Source organism: Neofelis nebulosa, chromosome 8 (assembly GCF_028018385.1).
Source record: "Neofelis nebulosa isolate mNeoNeb1 chromosome 8, mNeoNeb1.pri, whole genome shotgun sequence".
NCBI lineage: Eukaryota > Metazoa > Chordata > Mammalia > Carnivora > Felidae > Neofelis > Neofelis nebulosa.
Window position 1 is genome coordinate 128,489,092 of NC_080789.1, and position 19,128 is coordinate 128,508,219.

The 19,128-nt window shown below is 45.2% G+C and overlaps 1 protein-coding gene across 1 annotated transcript in view; it reads left to right on the plus strand.

Moving 5' to 3' along the window:
• The first annotated feature begins 351 nt into the window (after positions 1-351).
• ITGA8 (integrin subunit alpha 8) overlaps positions 352-19,128 on the plus strand; it is a 190,094-nt gene continuing 171,317 nt past the window's right edge. Inside the window, exons 1-2 of the mRNA XM_058681828.1 lie at positions 352-718; positions 1,435-1,568. Coding sequence (XP_058537811.1) covers positions 513-718; positions 1,435-1,568 — 340 coding nt within the window. The 5' untranslated portion in view covers positions 352-512. The remainder of the gene's footprint in view (positions 719-1,434; positions 1,569-19,128) is intronic.

The window sequence follows — 19,128 nt, forward strand, 5'->3', positions numbered from 1 at the left end:
CTGGAGCATACTCTCGTCCTATGCGCGTGTGGTTGGCGGGGCGGGGGCGGGGGGGGGCGCGTAGCTTCCAAAAGCAATGGCCCGAATTGGTATGTGCGAGATTCAGGGCTTCCTTGAGATGCGACTGCGGGGGGACAGCCGGGCGGCCGAAGCAGGGGCCTGGCGCCGGCCTCCAGCAGGGGCGCGGGCGGCCGGGAGTCACCCGCTCCGGCCCCCGCAGCCCGCGGAGCCGCCGCTAGGAGGCGCCGCGAGCGCGCCGGGCCCCCCGCCCGCTGCCAGAGGAGGGACTGCATCCCCTGTCGGCCAGCCCCCGAGCCGGCCGGGGAGCAGGCGGGGAGCAGACCGCAGGGGACGCGCGGCGGAGCGCCCGGGGCTGTCACCGCGGACGCGCCGCGCGCACCGACCCGGGACGCGAGCATCGGGGGAGCGCCGCCCGTCGCCGCCCGCTAAGGAGCCGCGCCGGCTTCCTGGGCTCCCGCTCCCCGGGTGAGCATCCGCCGGGGCGGAGGGCGATGTCTGCCCGGGCCCGCCGCGGTCCCCGGGACGGCCGGGCGCAGTGGCTCGCGCCCCTCTGGTGCCTCTCGGCCGCGCTGGGCGTGCTACGGACCCCCGCCTCGCAGGCGTTCAACTTGGACGTGGACAAGTTCACCGTGTACAGCGGCCCCGAGGGCAGCTACTTCGGCTACGCGGTGGACTTCCACATACCTGCCGCTCGCACGTAAGTCGCCCCGCGCGGGGAGTTTTGCGCAAAGGGGGGGCGAGTCTGGCCACAGGTTGGGTCCCTGCCCCTCTGCCCCGGGGGACCCGCGCCTGTGCCCACAGCCCGATGGAGGGAGGTTCCTGAGATTCCGTCCCGCTGCGCACTTGGGGTCCCCTCGGGCTCCCCGCCACTTGTCCACCCCCCTTCCATGCTAGATGTGCCTTGTGAACTTTGAGTTAATGATGTGCCACTTTAAATTAATGATGTGCCACTTGTGTAGAACACGCAAGTCCGGGGCGGGGGGGAGGGGGGTGGCTCCCAGGACTCGAGCAGAGACCCGAGCCTCGTACAAAGGGGAAAACGGGACCGAACGGATCCAAGTCTGTTTATGCGTAGCCTGTAACAATTAAGCGTCTGGGCGCAAGTGCGGTCTGCTGCAAGCGGCTGGGCTCTGCCCTTTGCTATTTTTTCCCCTTCTCTCATCTCACTGCATACACAGCTCCACCTAGAGAAGAATTGGGACTATTTGCACCCTCTTCAAAACCAGGTTTCCGGCGCCCGTAGGTTTCCAACGGGAAATCAAGTTTGACAGTCGGTCTCCATCAGAGATACGTTTCTACCCCCAATTCCCCGCCCCCGCCCCTAGTCTCGGCGAGCACGCGGCTACGGAGACTGCATCAGACGCGCACGCTCTCATGATTCCCAAGTAGTGATTTTCTCCAACCCTTTCGCAGAGCGAGTGTCTTGGTGGGGGCGCCCAAAGCCAACACCAGCCAGCCAGACATCGTGGAAGGGGGAGCGGTCTATTACTGTCCCTGGCCCGCCGAGGGGTCTGCACAGTGCAAGCAGATCCCGTTTGACAACACCAGTAAGTGATCTTTGTCCTTCTCAACGTGGGTCCTCGTTTCAAAGAACCAGAGCCATCCTGGAGTTAACTCCCCCACTTTGTTTCTCCTCATGCGGCCCGTCTGATGAGTTTGTGTTGTGGGCTGTCCAGGTCCCTCCACTCGAGCCTGAGTGAAGGGGAGGAAAATGAACGGTGAACCCCAGACAGGGAACCTTGGTATTTTGACCTTGAGTATTTGGATATGCCCTAGTAACTTCTGTTTCCTTACTGCCCCAAGATGAGCAGTTTCAGGGTGAGCGGATGCTTTGAAGACATACAAGCGTTCCACCCTAATCTTGATTATGGAGAGAATTTGGTTGCTTCCCAAGGACAGATCTGGGAAAAGACAGATCCTTAGCGTTTCCAGTGCCCAGACTCCGGAGGCAAGACTCAGCTGCTATAGACCCAGACATCGCTCCATGTTGCTGTTTAATTCTTTACAGAAAGAAAGAATTTTCTTTCAAAATATTGGACATTGGATGCAAACTAGTACAGGCAGAGTGTGGATGGATTACATTCATTTCCAAAATCCCTAGACAGATGTTTCTTATTTAATTAAAGGGCAAATACATTTTAAACAATTCAGGCTGGTTCTGTTTCCTCTGGTGTTTTCTCTTTGGGTCCTGAGAAAATAATTTAAACGTAATGCTTTCAAAAGCATTAACACTGGATGTTTTCATTTGTACCTCTAAAACTCTATGAATTCAAAAGGTATACATTATCACAAACCAAATATCTCTCTTCAGAAAAATGTGGACTCAAATAATGTTCTTGGATGATCAACCACTTAAAATACCTTTTGCTATAAAATACCACACAACTATTTTATGACCTCATTTTTCGTTATTGTTACATTAGAGTGCATTTAGAATGTATGTAGAAAATTCATCTTCACAGCATTTAATGAAATTGGATGGGTGGTATTTACCTGTTTTTAACCGATTTGCATTTTTTTAAAAGAGAAAATAATTTCAATTCTTTCAATATGGAAATCATTTCAAAGAAAAAATTGTATGCAAGGCTTACCTTGAATTATAGCCAAATAAGGAAAATATTTTATAAAAGCATTTTCAAATTATGTCTTTCATATGTATCTATCTATAGTCACAATAGCTCAGTTACCATAACTCAGTTATTTCATCCCAATTTTTACAAGCTTTAACTTTTAAATTTATTAGAAATTAGAAAAATTAAGCCACTTGATGTTAATTTGTAATTATAAAACAATTAGTTGTTTGATTGGGATTTTAGATGCTTCTGATTACTGACCTCCAGCTTGAGAATAAATTTCCTCATTCAGAAGAATTAAGCATCAAATTAATGGCATTTTTAATAATCCATATCAAAATCATTTGTATTTTTCAAAGTCTTTAAAACTTAAGCCTTGATAAATAAAGACATAAAGCATTCGTATTATTTGAATTTAAGTTAAGGGAAATAAATCTTTATACTTTAAGATATGTTAATGCTTTTTTACCGAGAAGCAATCTATAGTCATGGACATGAATTTTGTAACCTTCTAGAACATTCCCATAACATACCAAATCAGGATCTGGTTAGTATATTTTTCCTTTGATAAAAGAAGAACCGATGTCTGCCCGGATAAGTCACATCTGAATACCTTTCTAAGTGCTAATCCCAGTAGATGTCATGGTTCAATAGATGAAAACCAGAGAATACAGACATCAGTATGAATTTTTAAAAACTGAACACTCCCAGCCCAAAATTTCCAGTGTTGAATTACAATAGGTAGATTTTCCAAAAGTTCCTCCTCAAGCAACTGCTTGGAGATTTGAATTCACTTTCCCATAGAGAACTAATGCTGAAAGACTCTGCTTTGGTTTCCAGAATAGCCCACAGGAATGCACTTAACCCATATTGGAGCCGAATTGTGTTTGCAATGAAACAGTAGGGGACAAACTAGTATAATTTTAGCAATTAAGTAAATAGAAAAATGGTAAGGATGCCGAGCAAAGATCAGTGTTACTTGGAGAAAGAGCCAGGGGTGAATGGCATGTTCTGTGCAAGTTCTGAGGAAGTCTTCTGGATATCTCAAAGGGCTTTAGAGATTAATGCTTGTGGTTCTCCGCTATGTCGTAGTTTACTTCTAAATGAATGGAGGTTTCTTAGGGTGTTTTTTTTTTGACAGACAGATGTCCTTATCCTACAATTATACTTAGCAACCATAACCACAATGATTTGAGGACTCATAAAAGGAGTAAGATAAGGGGTAAAAAGCAAGGAGGGAGATAGATGTTTCTGAAATCATTGAGCAAAAAGTGAAGAACAAAAACAGCTTAGGCAACCACACGTTTGTGAGAAATGAATTGTCTGTGATGGAATGAACAAAGCAGTGATCTGTGAAAGCTTGGGCGAATCGCCCTGAGAGAAGAGCCTTTGAGTAAAGAAAGTTCCCTGTGTTAGCCATCAGGGGGTACTGTGGGCCTAGGAACATTGGTTGCTGTTGGGAATGGCCTGGGAACGGTGGGGCAAAAGGAATCTGGGAACCCCAGCCCGGCTTGACCTTGGCTACTGAGTGGGTGCTAGCAAGCACAGGACACCTCATTTCTACCGGTTTCTTATCCAGGTGCCCCAGACGACGGAAGTGCCAGTGGCTGCCATTTGCCGGAAAGCAGGGAAAGAGAGGAGGGGCGCCGGGAGTCAGTGTAGCTATTTCCAGTTCAAGCCTCTGTTCTTTGTGCAGAGTGTGATCTTGGAAGCAAGGATGAAAGGCAGAAACAAAGGGGCTGCTGACTCGGGCGTCTGGCTGTCAGTGTTCCCACATGCTTTACATGTATTGATCACCTACTGTATACTACTTATTTCTAATCCATAACATGCATTTTATGAATAAGGAAATTGACATCAAACGTGTTAAAAAAAGATACACACAAGGCCACACCGTGGTAAACGGTGGGTGCACGGTTGGAAAAGAGGTCTGCCTGCTATAGAGCCTGCCTCTTCACCCTGCCTTCCTTCCAGGAAAGGGAGAAGCCTGGTCCTGATAGGGTGCAAATTCAGGGTCCAATCCTGTGGAGCTGAGACATGGCTTGCTCCCCCCCCCCCCCCCGCCCCGTTCCATTCCCTCGCCCCGCAGTTACCCTCACAAATTGCGATTAAAATGATCTTCTAGAGAGGATCTGGAAGGGAAAAGCGGTTTGCGTCGGGGGTTGCGGAAAGCGGAGGTCAGAGGAGTCTTTGTCTCCACAGGAATGATGGGTCGTACATGCCCCTGGTTTGCCAGAGCTCCCCACAGCGGGCTGTGTCCCCTCACTGTCCCCAGTCACCTGCCTCCTGTCTTACTCTCTGCCCATTGACGGCAATGTACGGTTTTCCCATCAGAGGAAGAAAATTCCTCTGCTTGACATAGTAGTGGCTCTGAGTGCTGAAGCTGCCGTTCACGAACTAGTGTGATGTCTCAGGCAGAAATACAGATTATATTGCAAATATTCCTCTGAAAAGATAGTCCTGACTCCCCCTGTGTGTTAGCTCTGGGTCTGCTTTTACTATCACATCTGAATTCAAGGTGTTCTAAGTGAATTTGACCTTTTAATGACATCGCTTCAACGTGTGCAGGCCCCTGGGGTGTCTACAATTTCGTGTTCACAGTGGTAACCAACTAAACTCAGCTTAGTCATTGAAGGAGACTGGCCTATAATTCAGTCCCTGGATCTGGTTGTGATCTTGAACTTCAGTTTATGTAAGGTCAACTGCCTTTTTTCTTTTTTCAACTTCCATTTAGTTCATGTTATTATTTTTTTTTCATTAAATAATCGTTTATTTTATTTTTACCTCATCATATAAAGACTGGATATTACCATATCTTATTGGATTTTAAAAATTCCTCCTCACCATAAATTCAAAAACAGGAAGCCAGGAATAGCCTCACACTTCAAATGCATGAATACTATTAAAATCTGTGGTCCTTTCAAGTACGGAGAAAGGAAACCTTAGGGAAGCATATGGCAGTGGGGGAGGGGCAAAGTGCAAAGAGTAGATAATTTTCCTGCTCTGTATAAAATCAAGGAGCTGCAGAAAAGCACTTCTCTCATCTCCCTTCTGTCTTTCCCTCTTACTTCACTGGAATAAAATTCCCCCATCACCAAATTGATCTCTTTCACTTCTGCCTCAGAAACTCCCTAACCTGTGCCCCGTGCCTCAAACAATTTAAAACATCGCATCTGCCAAATTCGTGTTTCATCCTTTCTAAATCGACTCCCAGGTTCATTAGTTCTCTTTCCGGCGGTTTCTAAGCCCATGTGTGCGGTAAATAAAGCTGCTACGTTTCAGCCTTCCTGGCCCCCAAAAGGGGAAAGAGTGAAATAGAGTCAGTGGAGCCTCATCTTTGGAATGATGGGCAAATTGCAACAATAGTAGCACAGGCACGGTGTGCAAATATCTAATTAAATACACAAGTGAGACATTTTGAGCAGAAAGATAATGGCATGAGCTAATTACCCATCAGAGTCATCGGTATCGCTAAGAATAACAGGGAGGCAATGCAGCTGGGAACCACTGGCAATTAGGGACCCACCGAAAGAAGGAACAGGAAGAGGTGGGAGGTGCCACTGAGACTCGGAATCCTCTGAGAAAAAGTACCAGAATTTGCCTGGCCTTTATCTAGTATCTTTGTGTTTAAACAACAACAACAAAACAAAACCTTGAAATGGAAGACGGTTTGGCTAGGATTATGTCAAAGCTCTGAAATGGTACGACTTTTCGTGGGAGTTGTGTTTTAGCTTGGGGACCGGAAGGAAGCCTTTGTGCTGGGGATCTGTTTTATTTTGTGTTAAGTGAGCCCGCAATAAGAAGCAGCTTCAAGCATCTGGCGCTGTGACTGGTACAGGGGTTGCTTTTTGATAATATTGGGTGTGCCCGCTCTCATGGGAGGGGTTGGGAAACATATTGGTCGCATAAGTCTGGCTTTTCCCAGCTCCCTCAGAAAGAAATCAGGTTTTGTTCAGGAACAAAGAGAAGAAAAACGGAGGTCGGAGCTATCAAGTAAATGACAGAGGAAATAACACCAATGTGACAGAACTCACGGACGGCAGAAATCTGGGCTTTGGGAAGTTCAACTGCAAGTGGAAAAGGGGAGGAGGCAGCCTCAACGTGACCTCCATTAAGAATTAATCATGCCATAATTAGTATAAGTTTTGCTAACCAGAAACATACATGTCATATACATGCAGTGTGGATCCCACGGAATCGTTGAGGGTGGTTTTGCTGGATGGTTTACTTATTCTGGGAGCAGCTCGTGATGGCTACCATGCCTGACACACGGCCCTTGACAGATGCAACCACCTTCCCTTGTCCCAATTGGCTCAGACTCTCAGACGACAGAACGCACCCGAGTCCTGATACGAGAAGGCAGGAGGCCATGGTCCCTACAGCACATAGCAACCGAGGAAGCAATTAGAAAAAGGAAGTCCTTGAAACTCCAACTAGAAATGGGAAACAGATCTGCTCCACGGCTAGTTGAGTCGTATGAACATTAGGCGCCTGTTGTTGCCTGATCTGCAAAATTCTTTTCAAGAAGCTAGAAGTCTGCGTGATGGAACAGGCTTCCAGGCTTTTTGGCAGGAATAGCCTGTGTAGCAGCTGCAGCGTTCTGGGAGAAAGGTAGGAAATTGTCTTAAAATTATTCTGAAAGCAGACAAAAGCACCTGGACCCTTAAGGTGACTGGATGAGATGTGTGCCTTCAGACTTCAGCTGTTGTGTATAGAGAGCCCCATAGCTTATGCAAGTGTGAATAAAGAGCGTCGCCGATATTCTGAGAAAAGCTCAGATCAGATGTGCCCTGACTGACGCCAATAGGGATTACATAAATAAGGGATACACAAATGGGGATTTTCGAGGAAGATAGATAGGAGACTTATCATTGATCCCACTAAAAGCACTCACTTAGAAAATAATATTTAATTTTCAAAATTCGGTTTAAGTATATCCTTAGCAAAAACACACTGAAGGCATCAAGCAAGGTGCACCTATGTAATGAAATCCAAAAATAGATTAAACATAATTTTAATTCTGTTATGGGTAGTTAAGGTACGTAAGAAAATCGCAATTCACCAATAGGTGATTTACTCTAGATATAGTCTACCTAATACACTGGTGTTATTTTGTTGGACGTGAGCCAGGCACTTCCCACACCAGTTTGGAAGAAACAGAGCTGAATCTCAGTTCTGCAGAGTCCAGTTGCTGAACCGTTGGTATTTAGTATATGGCCCCAAAGGTCTGCCGAATTTTCTAGATCCATAAACATTGGTAAAAGTGATCATCTCGCCTTTTAATTGTTTTCCGTAGAAACAAGGCATAGATTACAAAACAAGTCTTTGTAAAAATGCCAGGCATTGGGGTTGGAAAGGAGGTGTTGACTCCCCAGAGGCGCAGAACAAGCGAGTTTGGTGGGTAGGGGGTCGACGCACGGTGGAACTTTCTACGCCTTGACGCCTTGATTGTGGCAGTGGGTACGTGGCTAATGTGTTTTTGTCAAAACCCAGAGAATGATCCATTACCAAGAGTGGATCTGACTTTTTGGAAACGAAAAAGAAAATCTTTATGGAGAATGCCAGAGAGTTGTATATTCGATGTGGAGATGCAGTTTGGTTTTGTAACCATTGCTATGAGCATGTGGTCTTTAAGTTCCTGGACCATTGGAACTGATAACTGGCAGTATAAGGACACACATTATCGTTGAAGAGCTTAGGCCACTGCCTCCAAATAAGGGGGGACCATTGGTCCGATCATCATGTAGGACCTTCTTTAGTATTCTTCAAGTAAAGGATTATATATTCAGGGGCACCTGGGTGGCTCAGTCAGTTAAACATGTATGTGACGCTGGCTCAGGTCATGATCTCACGGTTTGTGGGTTCGAGCCCCACGTTGGGCTCTGTGCTGACAGCTCGGAGCCTGGAGCCTGCTGTGTCCCCCTCTCTCTGTCTCTCCCCCTGCCCAGCTCGTGCTCTGTCTCTCTCTGTCTCTAAAAAAATAAATAAACGTTAAAAGCAATTTAAAGGATTACATGTTCAGAGTATGTTTGGTAAGAGCACTGTCAATGGAAACATGCTGAGTAAGAAGAAATCTTTGCAATGAAGTATCATACTTGTGTAATTGTCTTATCCTTACTGAAAGTCAGGCATGGGACCCCTCACTGGTTTCATTAGGCTAAGGAGACCCCACCTCAAACATTTCCTGTAGTTTTCACAGTCAGCGTAAGTACCCTGCCGGGCATATACATAAGAATATTAGTTCAGTTTTATTCTTTACCTTAGATATCTGACATAAGGACGCAGATTTGTGTATGATGTTGCAGAAGCCTCTGTATCCGTCTGCCCAGGTTTCCAGGATGTATGGAGATTGGAAAGGCACACACCATTGCTACAGGAATAGGTTTATGCAGGAACCTCGCATAGCCCACCTTCATGCAGAGCACTGGCCCCAGGTGTAGCCAGGTGAACCTGCTCCCACTGGTCAGGTTATGGATCCATTCACAATACAGCACGGCACAGGGTGTCTCTCAAACGTGTGTTACATACACACCCATGTCCCTACTCACCCTGGACCCACACCCTGGTGTCCCTGACCATCCAGAGCACCTTCTCTCCCCGTAATGACTTTCTGGTACTTTTGGCTTCTCCCTTCCTACCATTCCCAGTGGGAAATAGACTTTAGACATTAATTGCGAAGTTGCTGCCAATTGTTTTTTAGGAGAAAGGAGGTATAAACACTAAAATATAATGTCTTCAAACATCCTCGATCTGGGTGGTCAAGTAAATTGTGGCATAATCGTACAATTAAGTATTATAATCATAAAACATGAAGTCTACCGAGAATCAGTATTAATATGGGAAAATGGTTTTGTTTTGTTTTTTTTTTTCAACGTGTTTTTTTTTTTTTTTTTTTTTTTTTTTTTTTTTGGGACAGAGAGAGACAGAGCATGAACGGGGGAGGGGCAGAGACAGAGGGAGACACAGAATCGGAAACAGGCTCTAGGCTCCGAGCCATCGGCCCAGAGCCCGACGCGGGGCTCGAACTCACAGACCGCGAGATCGTGACCCGGCTGAAGTCGGACGCTTAACCGACGGCGCCACCCAGGCGCCCCAAAATGGTTTTGTTTTAATGCCAGGTGAAAACCATAAAATTCAAAATTGTATCTAGACATGTTGAAGAGAAGAAAAATGGGTATACGTTGAGAGGTTGTCCTCGGAAAGTGGGATTAAAACCAAAGTTTTTTCTTCTTTTTTAATTTTTTTAAGTTTATTTATTTATTTTGAGAGAGAGGGAGAGCATGAGTAAGGGAGGGAAGGAGAGAAAGAGAGAATCCCAAGCAGGCTCCATACTCTTAGCACAGAGCCCACCACGGGGCTCCATCTCACGAACCATAAGATCGTGACCTGCACTGAAATCAAGAGCCGGGTGCTTAACCAACTGAGCCACCCGGGTGCCCCTTTTTTCCTTCTTCTTCTTTTTTTAATGCATTTTTACCTCATTTTCAAAACTATGAACAGGTGTTTATTTATGATCAGGAAAACTAGTAAAATTAAGCACGCAAAAATTTCTAAGTGAAATTGTTGAGTTCACTGAAGTATTTTGAAAATTGAGTGTAGATGGCAGTTTAAAAATGTACTATTTCTATCGGTGTCTACATTTAAAAAAATTTTTTTACCGTTTTTTTTATTTTTGAGACAGAAAGAGACAGAGCATGAACGGGGGAAGGGCAGAGAGAAAGAGAGGCAGACCCAGAATCGGAAGCAGGCTCCAGGCTCCGAGCTGTCAGCCCGGAGCCTGATGAGGGGCTCGAGCTCACGAACCGTGAGATCACGACCTGAGTCGGACACCCAACCGACAGAGCCACCCAGGCGCCCCTATGGGTGTTTCCATTTACAAATACTGAAGACTAAGGATGTGTTCAGTAACCCTTATATGTGTAAAAATAAGAAGTTGGAGTTGTATCGCCTGTTTCCATTTTCAAGTTGTCCCTGAGTCATCAGGAACGTGGACTTGATGGTCTGACACATAGAAGGGGCTGCACCCTTCTATGGTGGGTGCACCATTGTACAGAACCTACCAATTCAAATGCTAATTTCATGTGGAAACACCCTGGCAGACATATCCAGAAATAATGTTTAGTCAAATATCTGGACACCCCCTGAGCTGGGCAAGTTGACACGTAAAATCGAAGCCTCTGTGAGACTGTCCGTGCACGTTCTCCTAGGAATGGCACCGAGAATTCATGAACTAAGGAAACCCACGGGATTCATAGGTAGAACATTTATTGGTTGGTCACTATTGATCTTCACGTGTCTTAGGCCAAAGCATACCCAGGAATTACTGTAGTAACGAATGACTCCAAATCTCTGGCTTCAGACAACCCAGGTGCATCGCTTGCTCACACTGTGTGTTTATTTTTTAAAGTTTATTTATTTATTTTGAGAGAGACAGAGACAACATGAGTAGGGGAGGGGCAGAGAGAAAGGGGGAGAGAGAATCCCAAGCAGGTTCCGCACTGGAAGCCGACAGCCGGGTGCGGGACTCAAACTCAGGAAACTGTGAAGTCGTGACCTGAGCCGAAACCAAGAGCAGGACGCTTAAGAGACTGAGCCACCCAGGTGCCCTTGTACGTTTAATGTAAGGTGGTAAGGAGGTTCTTACGAAGGATGCAGGCTAACGGAGGTTCCTTATTGATGAGCACTTTCAAGATCACTCCAGCTATAAAGGCAGGTAGAGCGTTGCACACTGTTTGTTAAAGCTTCTGCCCGGAATGGACATTCACCACTTCTCCTCACATTTGGTAGGCCAAAGCATGCTCCAGAGGTTGGCCATGCCAACTTACTTCACACTTTTTTTTTTTTTTATCCGCACCTAACAAAATTGTATCTACAACCTGTAGAAGAATACCAGGTAGGATAAGAAATGTAGTAAAAGAGGTTGGCTTTGAAAACTGTGATTAAAACTGATTTTTCTTCTATCCCTAATGGACATATTTTGTAGGACATATTTTTGGGGGCCACTGAAATGGCATAGCTCTTTGGGGCTGCAGTCCCAACCCTCACACTTCCGGTAGAGAGCACATAAATGGCAAGGAAATGAAGGTGTTTCTGTCAGCAGGGATTTGAGTAAAACTTTCTACCAAAAATCAGTCCTTAACCTGATCTGCCTGGACTCCATTCTCTACCACAAATGTCTGGGAAGACCGAATGCCCTTCATCCTTTCAGTCAGCCTTCTTGGGATACGTGCTGTAAAATCAACGTCTTTTCCCCCCTCAAAGCACATTTCAGTTCACTTTTTAATATTAATTTATTTTTGAGAGAGAGAGAGCACGCGAGAGCGTACCTGCATCCAAGTGGGCGAGGGGCAGGGAGAGAGACGGAGACACGGAATCTGAAGCAGGCTCCAGGCTCTGAGCTAATTAGCTCAGAGCCTGACCTGGGGCTTGAACTCTACGGCTGTGAGATCGTGACCTGAGCTGAAGTTGGATGCTTAACCAAGTGAGCCACCCAGGTGCCCTGCGGTTCATTTTAACCCACCTTTACTTCTAAAAATATTATCTTAAGACAACAGTGGAATCGAAAGTGAAGCTTCATGTTAGCAGGCAATAAAATCAAATTTCAGTGACTAGAACAGGGTTAGTAGCTTTCCGTAAGCAGACACCAGTCTAAAGAGTCGAAGTGTGGCCATGAACAGAGCCCAAGGCCTTCCTTACTCTTGTGGGGTTTATGGTGCACAGCCAGTGACAGAAAAAGAAAGGTAAGGCCAAGGTGACAGAGAGCGGTGTGTCCCCACCCGTGTATCTATTTTTGATTGGACGGGTATTAGTTTCCTGGTGCCACTGTAACAAATTACCATATACTTGGTGGCTTCAAACAACACGAACTGATTATCTTATGGTTTTGGAGGCCAAAGTGGAAACTAGATCCCACTGGGCTCACATCAACGCGCTGGCAGGGCTGTGTTCCTGCGGGACGGTCTGCGGGCAGAACCTATTTCCGGTTTCCAGAGACTGCCCACGTTCCTTGGTTCACAGCCCTCGTCGGTTTTCAAAACCAGCAATGTCAGGCTGAGTCATTGTGCTCTCAAGTCTCTGGTCCTCCTTTCCTGCTTCCCTCTTCCACTCTCAAGTACCCTTTATATGACATCGGTCTGGATAATCCAGGATAATCTCTCTATCTCAAATTCAGCTCCCTAGCAACCTTAATTCCATCTGCAGCCTTAATTCCCTTTGCCAGGCAACCTAGAATATTCACAGGTTTGGGGGCGGGGGGGAAGGTTTAAGGTATAGACACTTTGGGCATCTAGTATTTTGCTTACCACAGGTGGTTAGACTTTTATTGAGGAGGTGGAATATCAGAACAAGGACCTAAAGTAATTAAGTGATGGAGGGAACCAAGTATGGAGGTTCGGGTGGTGTTCCAGCCTACAGTAAAGTCATTGCTGAAGTCTGGAGATGAGAGTATCCTTGGGAGATAGATAAAGGGCACTGAGCTGGACCCAAGTCAGGGGAAAGAGTGACAGAAAATGAAGCCAGAGAGCCCAGTAGAGGAAAGATTACATAATAACTGAAAGACCAGGGTCAAGGCTTTGGATTTTATTCAAGGAGTGATGGGCAGCCCCTGGTGGTTTTGAGTAGACAAGTAAGATAATTTGAATTATGTTTCCCCAAGGATCAGGTTAACAGACAGTAGGCAAGCAAGAGTGGAAGGAGAATGGGGTTTGGTGACAGCAGCTGGGGTTGAAAAATGGTTGGGTCTGGGATTCATTTGAAAGCACAGGCGGTACAATTTCATTATGGATCGGAAGCAAGGTATGGAAGAAAGAGAGAATTTTGACCTGAGTCATAGGGGAACAGGACAGAGACAGGGAACAGTGGGGGAAGGAGCAAGTCTTGGGGAAAAATAATCAGGAGTCGAATCCAGACAGGTGACATGTGAACTGCTTATTGGACATCCGGGTGAGGTCACGTGGGAGGGCAAATGAAGAAAGCTGGAGCTCAAGCACAAGGCTTGGAGACTGAGATTGGGAAGCCACAAGTGTGTGGACGGTATTAGGACCGTGCCTTGGGGCGTGAGTGTGGCCGGAGAAGGGGGAAGCAAAGTACAACAAAGGGAGAAGGGAAGGGAACAGAAGGGGGGAGATCAAGGTTGAGACTGAGTCGTGGGGCACCTTGACATTTGGAGAAATATGGGAGGGATTGACAAGGAGAGCCATGGAGGCAGAAGAAGTCATGAAGCCAGTGAAGCAAGTCCTGTGAGGTGGAGTAAAGGGAGAACGGGAAGTTATTGCTTTGGAACAAAAGGGGTTGCCGTGGAGGTGGGGAGAGACAAGAGGAGAGGACCCACCCGGACAGCAGGGGCCCGGGACCTTCACTATAAATGGGCTCAGGGAAATGGAGTTGTTGAGAAGATACTACTGCGTGTTTGCAGTCTAATAGGAATCATCCTGTTGAGAGAGGGAAGCAGCAGCGACTGAAAGACGCTGGAAGGGGACCTGTAGGAACAAAATCCGGAAAGGATGTAAAGGGGTGGGTGGGGACTCTTAGACGGAGGGGACAGGGGCAGCTCTTCCTCGGGGACAGGACAGCAGCACAACAAGGGCACCACTGAGAGGAGCTTGGTGGGTCTGGAGACAGGATGAAGACAATGACCTTTTCTCACGTGTTGCGTTTTCTCCGAGAACCGGGAAGCAAGGTTATGGGCTGATGAGAAGGGAGCAGGAGCAGGTTAGGAGAAGGAGGAAGGGTGAAGAGTAGTCCCGGGGCAGAATGAATCGAGCAGTGAAGTCACAGGATTGAATCGCAGGCAGTGCGCAGGGACCGTGCAGATTTATAAATCTGAATTTACTGGTGGCAGGAATAAATTTTTTCTTTTTTTTTTTTTTTTTTGCCTCTGCTCACCTCATGTTATGGTTCTACTCTTCTGGGATAGGATTTAAGATCTCCCAGGGAACAAGTCCATCCCAAGTGTTAATCTCCCGTGAGAATACACTGTAGACACAGAAGGTTTGAGTTCTTTCTGAAATGCCTATTTTAGGTAACATTAGGAATGGTGATTTTTTTTTTTCTTTTTTTAACCAGAGAGTGAAACATTTTGTTAGATGAATGGTTGGGATCCTTTTTACTACATCTTCTGGCCACCGAGATGAGATCCCCAGGAAAAGGGAAGCATATGACAGGAGTTAGTGTAAATACATTTTCAAACGCTATTGGGAGGCCAGTTTATGCAGTCTTCATCCTGAAACCCAATCATATCCTGTATTTAAAAGCATTGCTTTGAGGTCATATTGAAGAGATTTATGTCATTTAATCTGCTTCCTGAGATTCCCATGCTGAGAGGTTTTCATTACTTCTTGAAGCAAATAAATTGTTGGGCGCTAAACAGAAGCATGCTGTGTTCCTGCCAATCCGAAGGTGACATATAAGCCATATTGAGACTTGTCAGCTCCCCAGCTGTTTCTTGGCCAAGACATTTGAGACCAGGGAATTATTCCAAGTGTGAGAAAATCTAGAGCCGAGAGAAAGCCTCAGGCATTCAAGGAGCTCAAAGAAAATCATTGTGGTTGGGAATGAAGGGATGACTCTGGAAGGTAAGGGTGGCATGAGATCTCCGGCTTCAGGATAGAGAATGAATTTAAAAGTGTCAAGCCTTGGGACGCCCGGGGGGCTCAGTCAGTTAAGCGTCTGACATCGGCTCAGGTCACGATCTCACCATTCGTGGGTTCCAGCGAGCCCCGCGTCGGGCTCTGTGCTGACAGCTCAGAGCCTGGAGCCTGCTTCGGATTCTGTGTCTCCCTCTTTCCCTGCCCCTCCCCCACTCACACTCTGTCTCTCTCTCAAAAATGAATAAACATAAAGGAAAAAAATCATAAAACTGGCAAGCCTGGAGGAAGAGAAACCAGTAGGAAGCTGTTGCAGAAACTGAGCCAAAAGAAACGGCGGTCACAATTAGGGAAGTAGCAAGAGGGATAGAAAGAAATGGATGGACTTGAGAGAGGGCTTCGGAAGGAAGAGTGGACAGGAACTGACTAGCGAATGGAATTTGGGAGGATTGCTGATTGCCAAGGATGCACTCCAAGCTCCCAGCTTGGTTCATGGGGCTACCATTTTATTAGGTATAAATGGCGAACAAGACAGACGTAGTCTCTGACCTTGCGATATTCAGGTCCAGTGGATGAGAGCCTCAACGCCTGGCAGCGGTAGTCTATGGTCATGTGACGTGACAGCAAAAAGTAAAGGCTTTAAGTGTGCAGAAGAAGGGCTCCTTTCCCTGCCTGGAGGGGGATTTGTGGGTATCAGGAGAGGGCCAGAGCTGAAGAGAGGTGTGCGTGTGTGTGTGTGTGTGTGTGTGTGCATGCGTGGGTGTGCCTGTGTGACCTGTGTGTCCCAGGGGGCCGGTGAGCTTCGAGAGAAGACTCTTCCAGCCGGGGCACACCAGTGGAGTGTGTGGGAGCAGATGAGGTCAGAGGTGATGCCTCTCTACAATTGCTCTGTCCATCCGTGCCTTTCAGACTTTCATTTCCTACCAGGGAAGTTTTCTTTTCTCTCGTTTTTAATCTGGTCTACCAGATTAAAGAGATGGCCTACCATGTCCCTTTGGAGAGATGTTCCCCTAGCTGTATCATGAATTAGCAGAATATCCCCCCCAAAATCACTTGCACCGTACCACCAAAATTCCATATGTATTTCCAGAACAAACCTTACATGTGACCTGGGTTAACCTGCATACGAAAAGCATTTCAAACAATATTATATGATGTAGAAAACTCATTCAGATTATTACAAAACAAAAGTCTAAAGAACACTGGCTAGGCACTATTGGCTGTGAAAAACATGAACTTGGAAATGCGACCTTTATTCTTGGCAAGACAATATAGATGTGGAAATAATTGTAGCAGAAGATGTATATCCCCATCAAGATCAGGAAAACTGTATAATATGTATGAAACAAAGCATTTAAATAGTGATATGAAAAAAAATAATTTAAAATAAAACTTCCATGGGGCGGCTGGGCAGCTCAGTCGTTCAAGCGTCTGATTTCTGCTCAGGTCATGATCTCATGGTTTGTGGGTTCGAGCCCCACGCCAGGCTCTGTGCTGACAGCTCAGAGCCCGGAGCCTGCTTTGGATTCTGTGTCTCCCTCTCTCTCTGCCCCTCCCCTGCTCATGCTCTCTTTGTCTCTGTGTCTCTGTCTCTCTCTCAAAAATAAACATTAAAAAGATTTTTTAAATAAAACTCTCATGAGTGCCAGTAAAGAAATGGCTTAAACTAGAGGAATGAGCCAGAAGCCTCTCAAATTCTAAAAGGTTGGAGGGGTTTACCAAACTTAACAGCTACTATGTCCAAGGGGTAAGATTCCAGTGACCTTCCTCTAAGTACCTTATGTAATTCTTTTTTTTTTTTTTTTTTTACTAACTTTGAAGCCCCTTATGTAATTCTTTATACAAATTTTGTTACTTTATATTGTTTGAATTTTTAAGAACAAAAATCTGAAAAAATTTCAATTTGAGAAGAAAGAGTTTTTGAAGCTGCATTTTAAAGCATTTTTTTATGACGGATACATTTGACTTAATAGTTTGGTTTATATCATTTCACTATTTATTTATTTATTTTAGTTTCATTTTTTATTTTGTTTTTATTTTTTAATATGAAGTTTATTGTCAAATTGGTTTCCATACAACACCCAGTGCTCATCCCAACAGGTGCCCTCCTCCATGCCCATCACCCCCTTTCCCCTCGCTCCCACCCCCCATCAACCCTCAGTTTATTCTCAGTTTTTAAGACTCTCTTATGGTTTGGCTCCCTCCCTCTCTAACTTCTCTTTTTTCCTTCCCCTCCCCCATGGTCTTCTGTTGAGTTTCTCAGGATCCACATAAGAGCATCATTTCACTATTTAGACATAATGCATGGGGTCCATTTGTATTCACTTCATTATTTTATTTATTTGCTTATTTACCTACTTATATTTGATAAATTTGACACGATAAAATTCATAAACTTAAAACATGTTATTTTATGCATTTATATATTGTAATATGGTTGCCACTGAAGCATATATATCACATTACATCATTATAGAAAAGTAATATTAATCATATTCATTCCACCATGCACTAGATCTCTGTGGCCTGTTTACTACTTAGTACAAGTTTATGCTGTTAAACACCATCATTCTTTTCCTCCGTCCCCCCGTCACCTGGTAACCATCGCTTTACTCTCGGTAAAGCAGGTTTTTAAGGAAGTGATTTCGATTAGTTGGCAAACAAGGAAGAACACGATTTTGCAAGAGAAACATCATGTATGAAGTCTAGGAGTGAGACTCGACAGGGAGCAGAGAGGACGTTACCTGGATGGAAGGAAATGCCATACCTGGAGATCAGGTGTGGTTCCAGAACTATGCTGTGGAGGGCAGGGCATTTAGATTCGATCTACTCGATAAAGACAGGAAAACTGTTCAGCGCATGTCTGTGTGCATAGACACCTATTTGTATATTGTATACATATATGGTATACGTCTATAAATAAATGTATAGAATATTCATTTAATCAGGATAATGCATTTCTGTCAGCGGATGAATGGAGAAAGATGTGGTATATATACGCATTGAAATATTATTCAACCATTAAAAAGGGGAAAGCCTTGCCATCTGTGTCAACGTGGCTAGAACTGGAGGGCGTTATGCCAGGTGAATTAAGACACAGAAAGACGAATGCCGTATAATCTCACTTCCACGTGAACTCTAAAAGAAAACAAGATTAGAAAAAGAGAGCAGGTTTGTGGTTACCAGGGGTGGGGGAAATTGGACGAAAGTCGTCAGAAGGTACAAACTTCTAGTCATAAGATAAACAAGGCCTGGGAATGGAATGTTCTAAGTGATGACTAAGGCTCACGCTGCTGTATAGCATACATGAAAGGTGTTAAGAGAGTAGATCCTAAGACTTCTCAGCATCAGGGGAAAAAAAAAATTTTTTTTCTTTTTTGTATCTGTGTAGGAGATGGTGGATGTTTCCTAAATGTGTTATTGTAATCATTTCACAATATATGTAGATCAAATCACGAGGCTGTACACCTTAAACTTCTCCAGTGCTGCATGGCAATTCTATCTCAATAAAACTGGGTGGAAAAAAGAATGACACATTTCTTGAACATTACATGGAAAAATGGATGTGGTATTTCCTCAAACACTTAAAAAACCACAATAAAATGAGCAAGAGTATGAAAGCTACAGAGGTGTTCTTTAATGGTTGGTTTTTTGTTTGTTTTTTTTTAAACATGCTTAAAAACACGTCTATTTGTTTTTTTGTGGCGGCAGGGGGTGGGGGAGCAGAGAGAGTTGTCAGCACAGAGCCCGAGCGGGGCTCAAATTTTCAAACCGTGAGATCGTGACCTGAGCCAGAGAGACACCTAACTGACTGAGCCACCCAGGCACCCCTTTAATGTTTTTTTAAATAGTGGTTTTAGGGTATCAGGAATCATAACATTGGTAAGTTTACTTTTCCGGGACAGGTTTTTTTCTTGGATTTGTTTCTTTTCGACAAGGAGTGCTCCTGC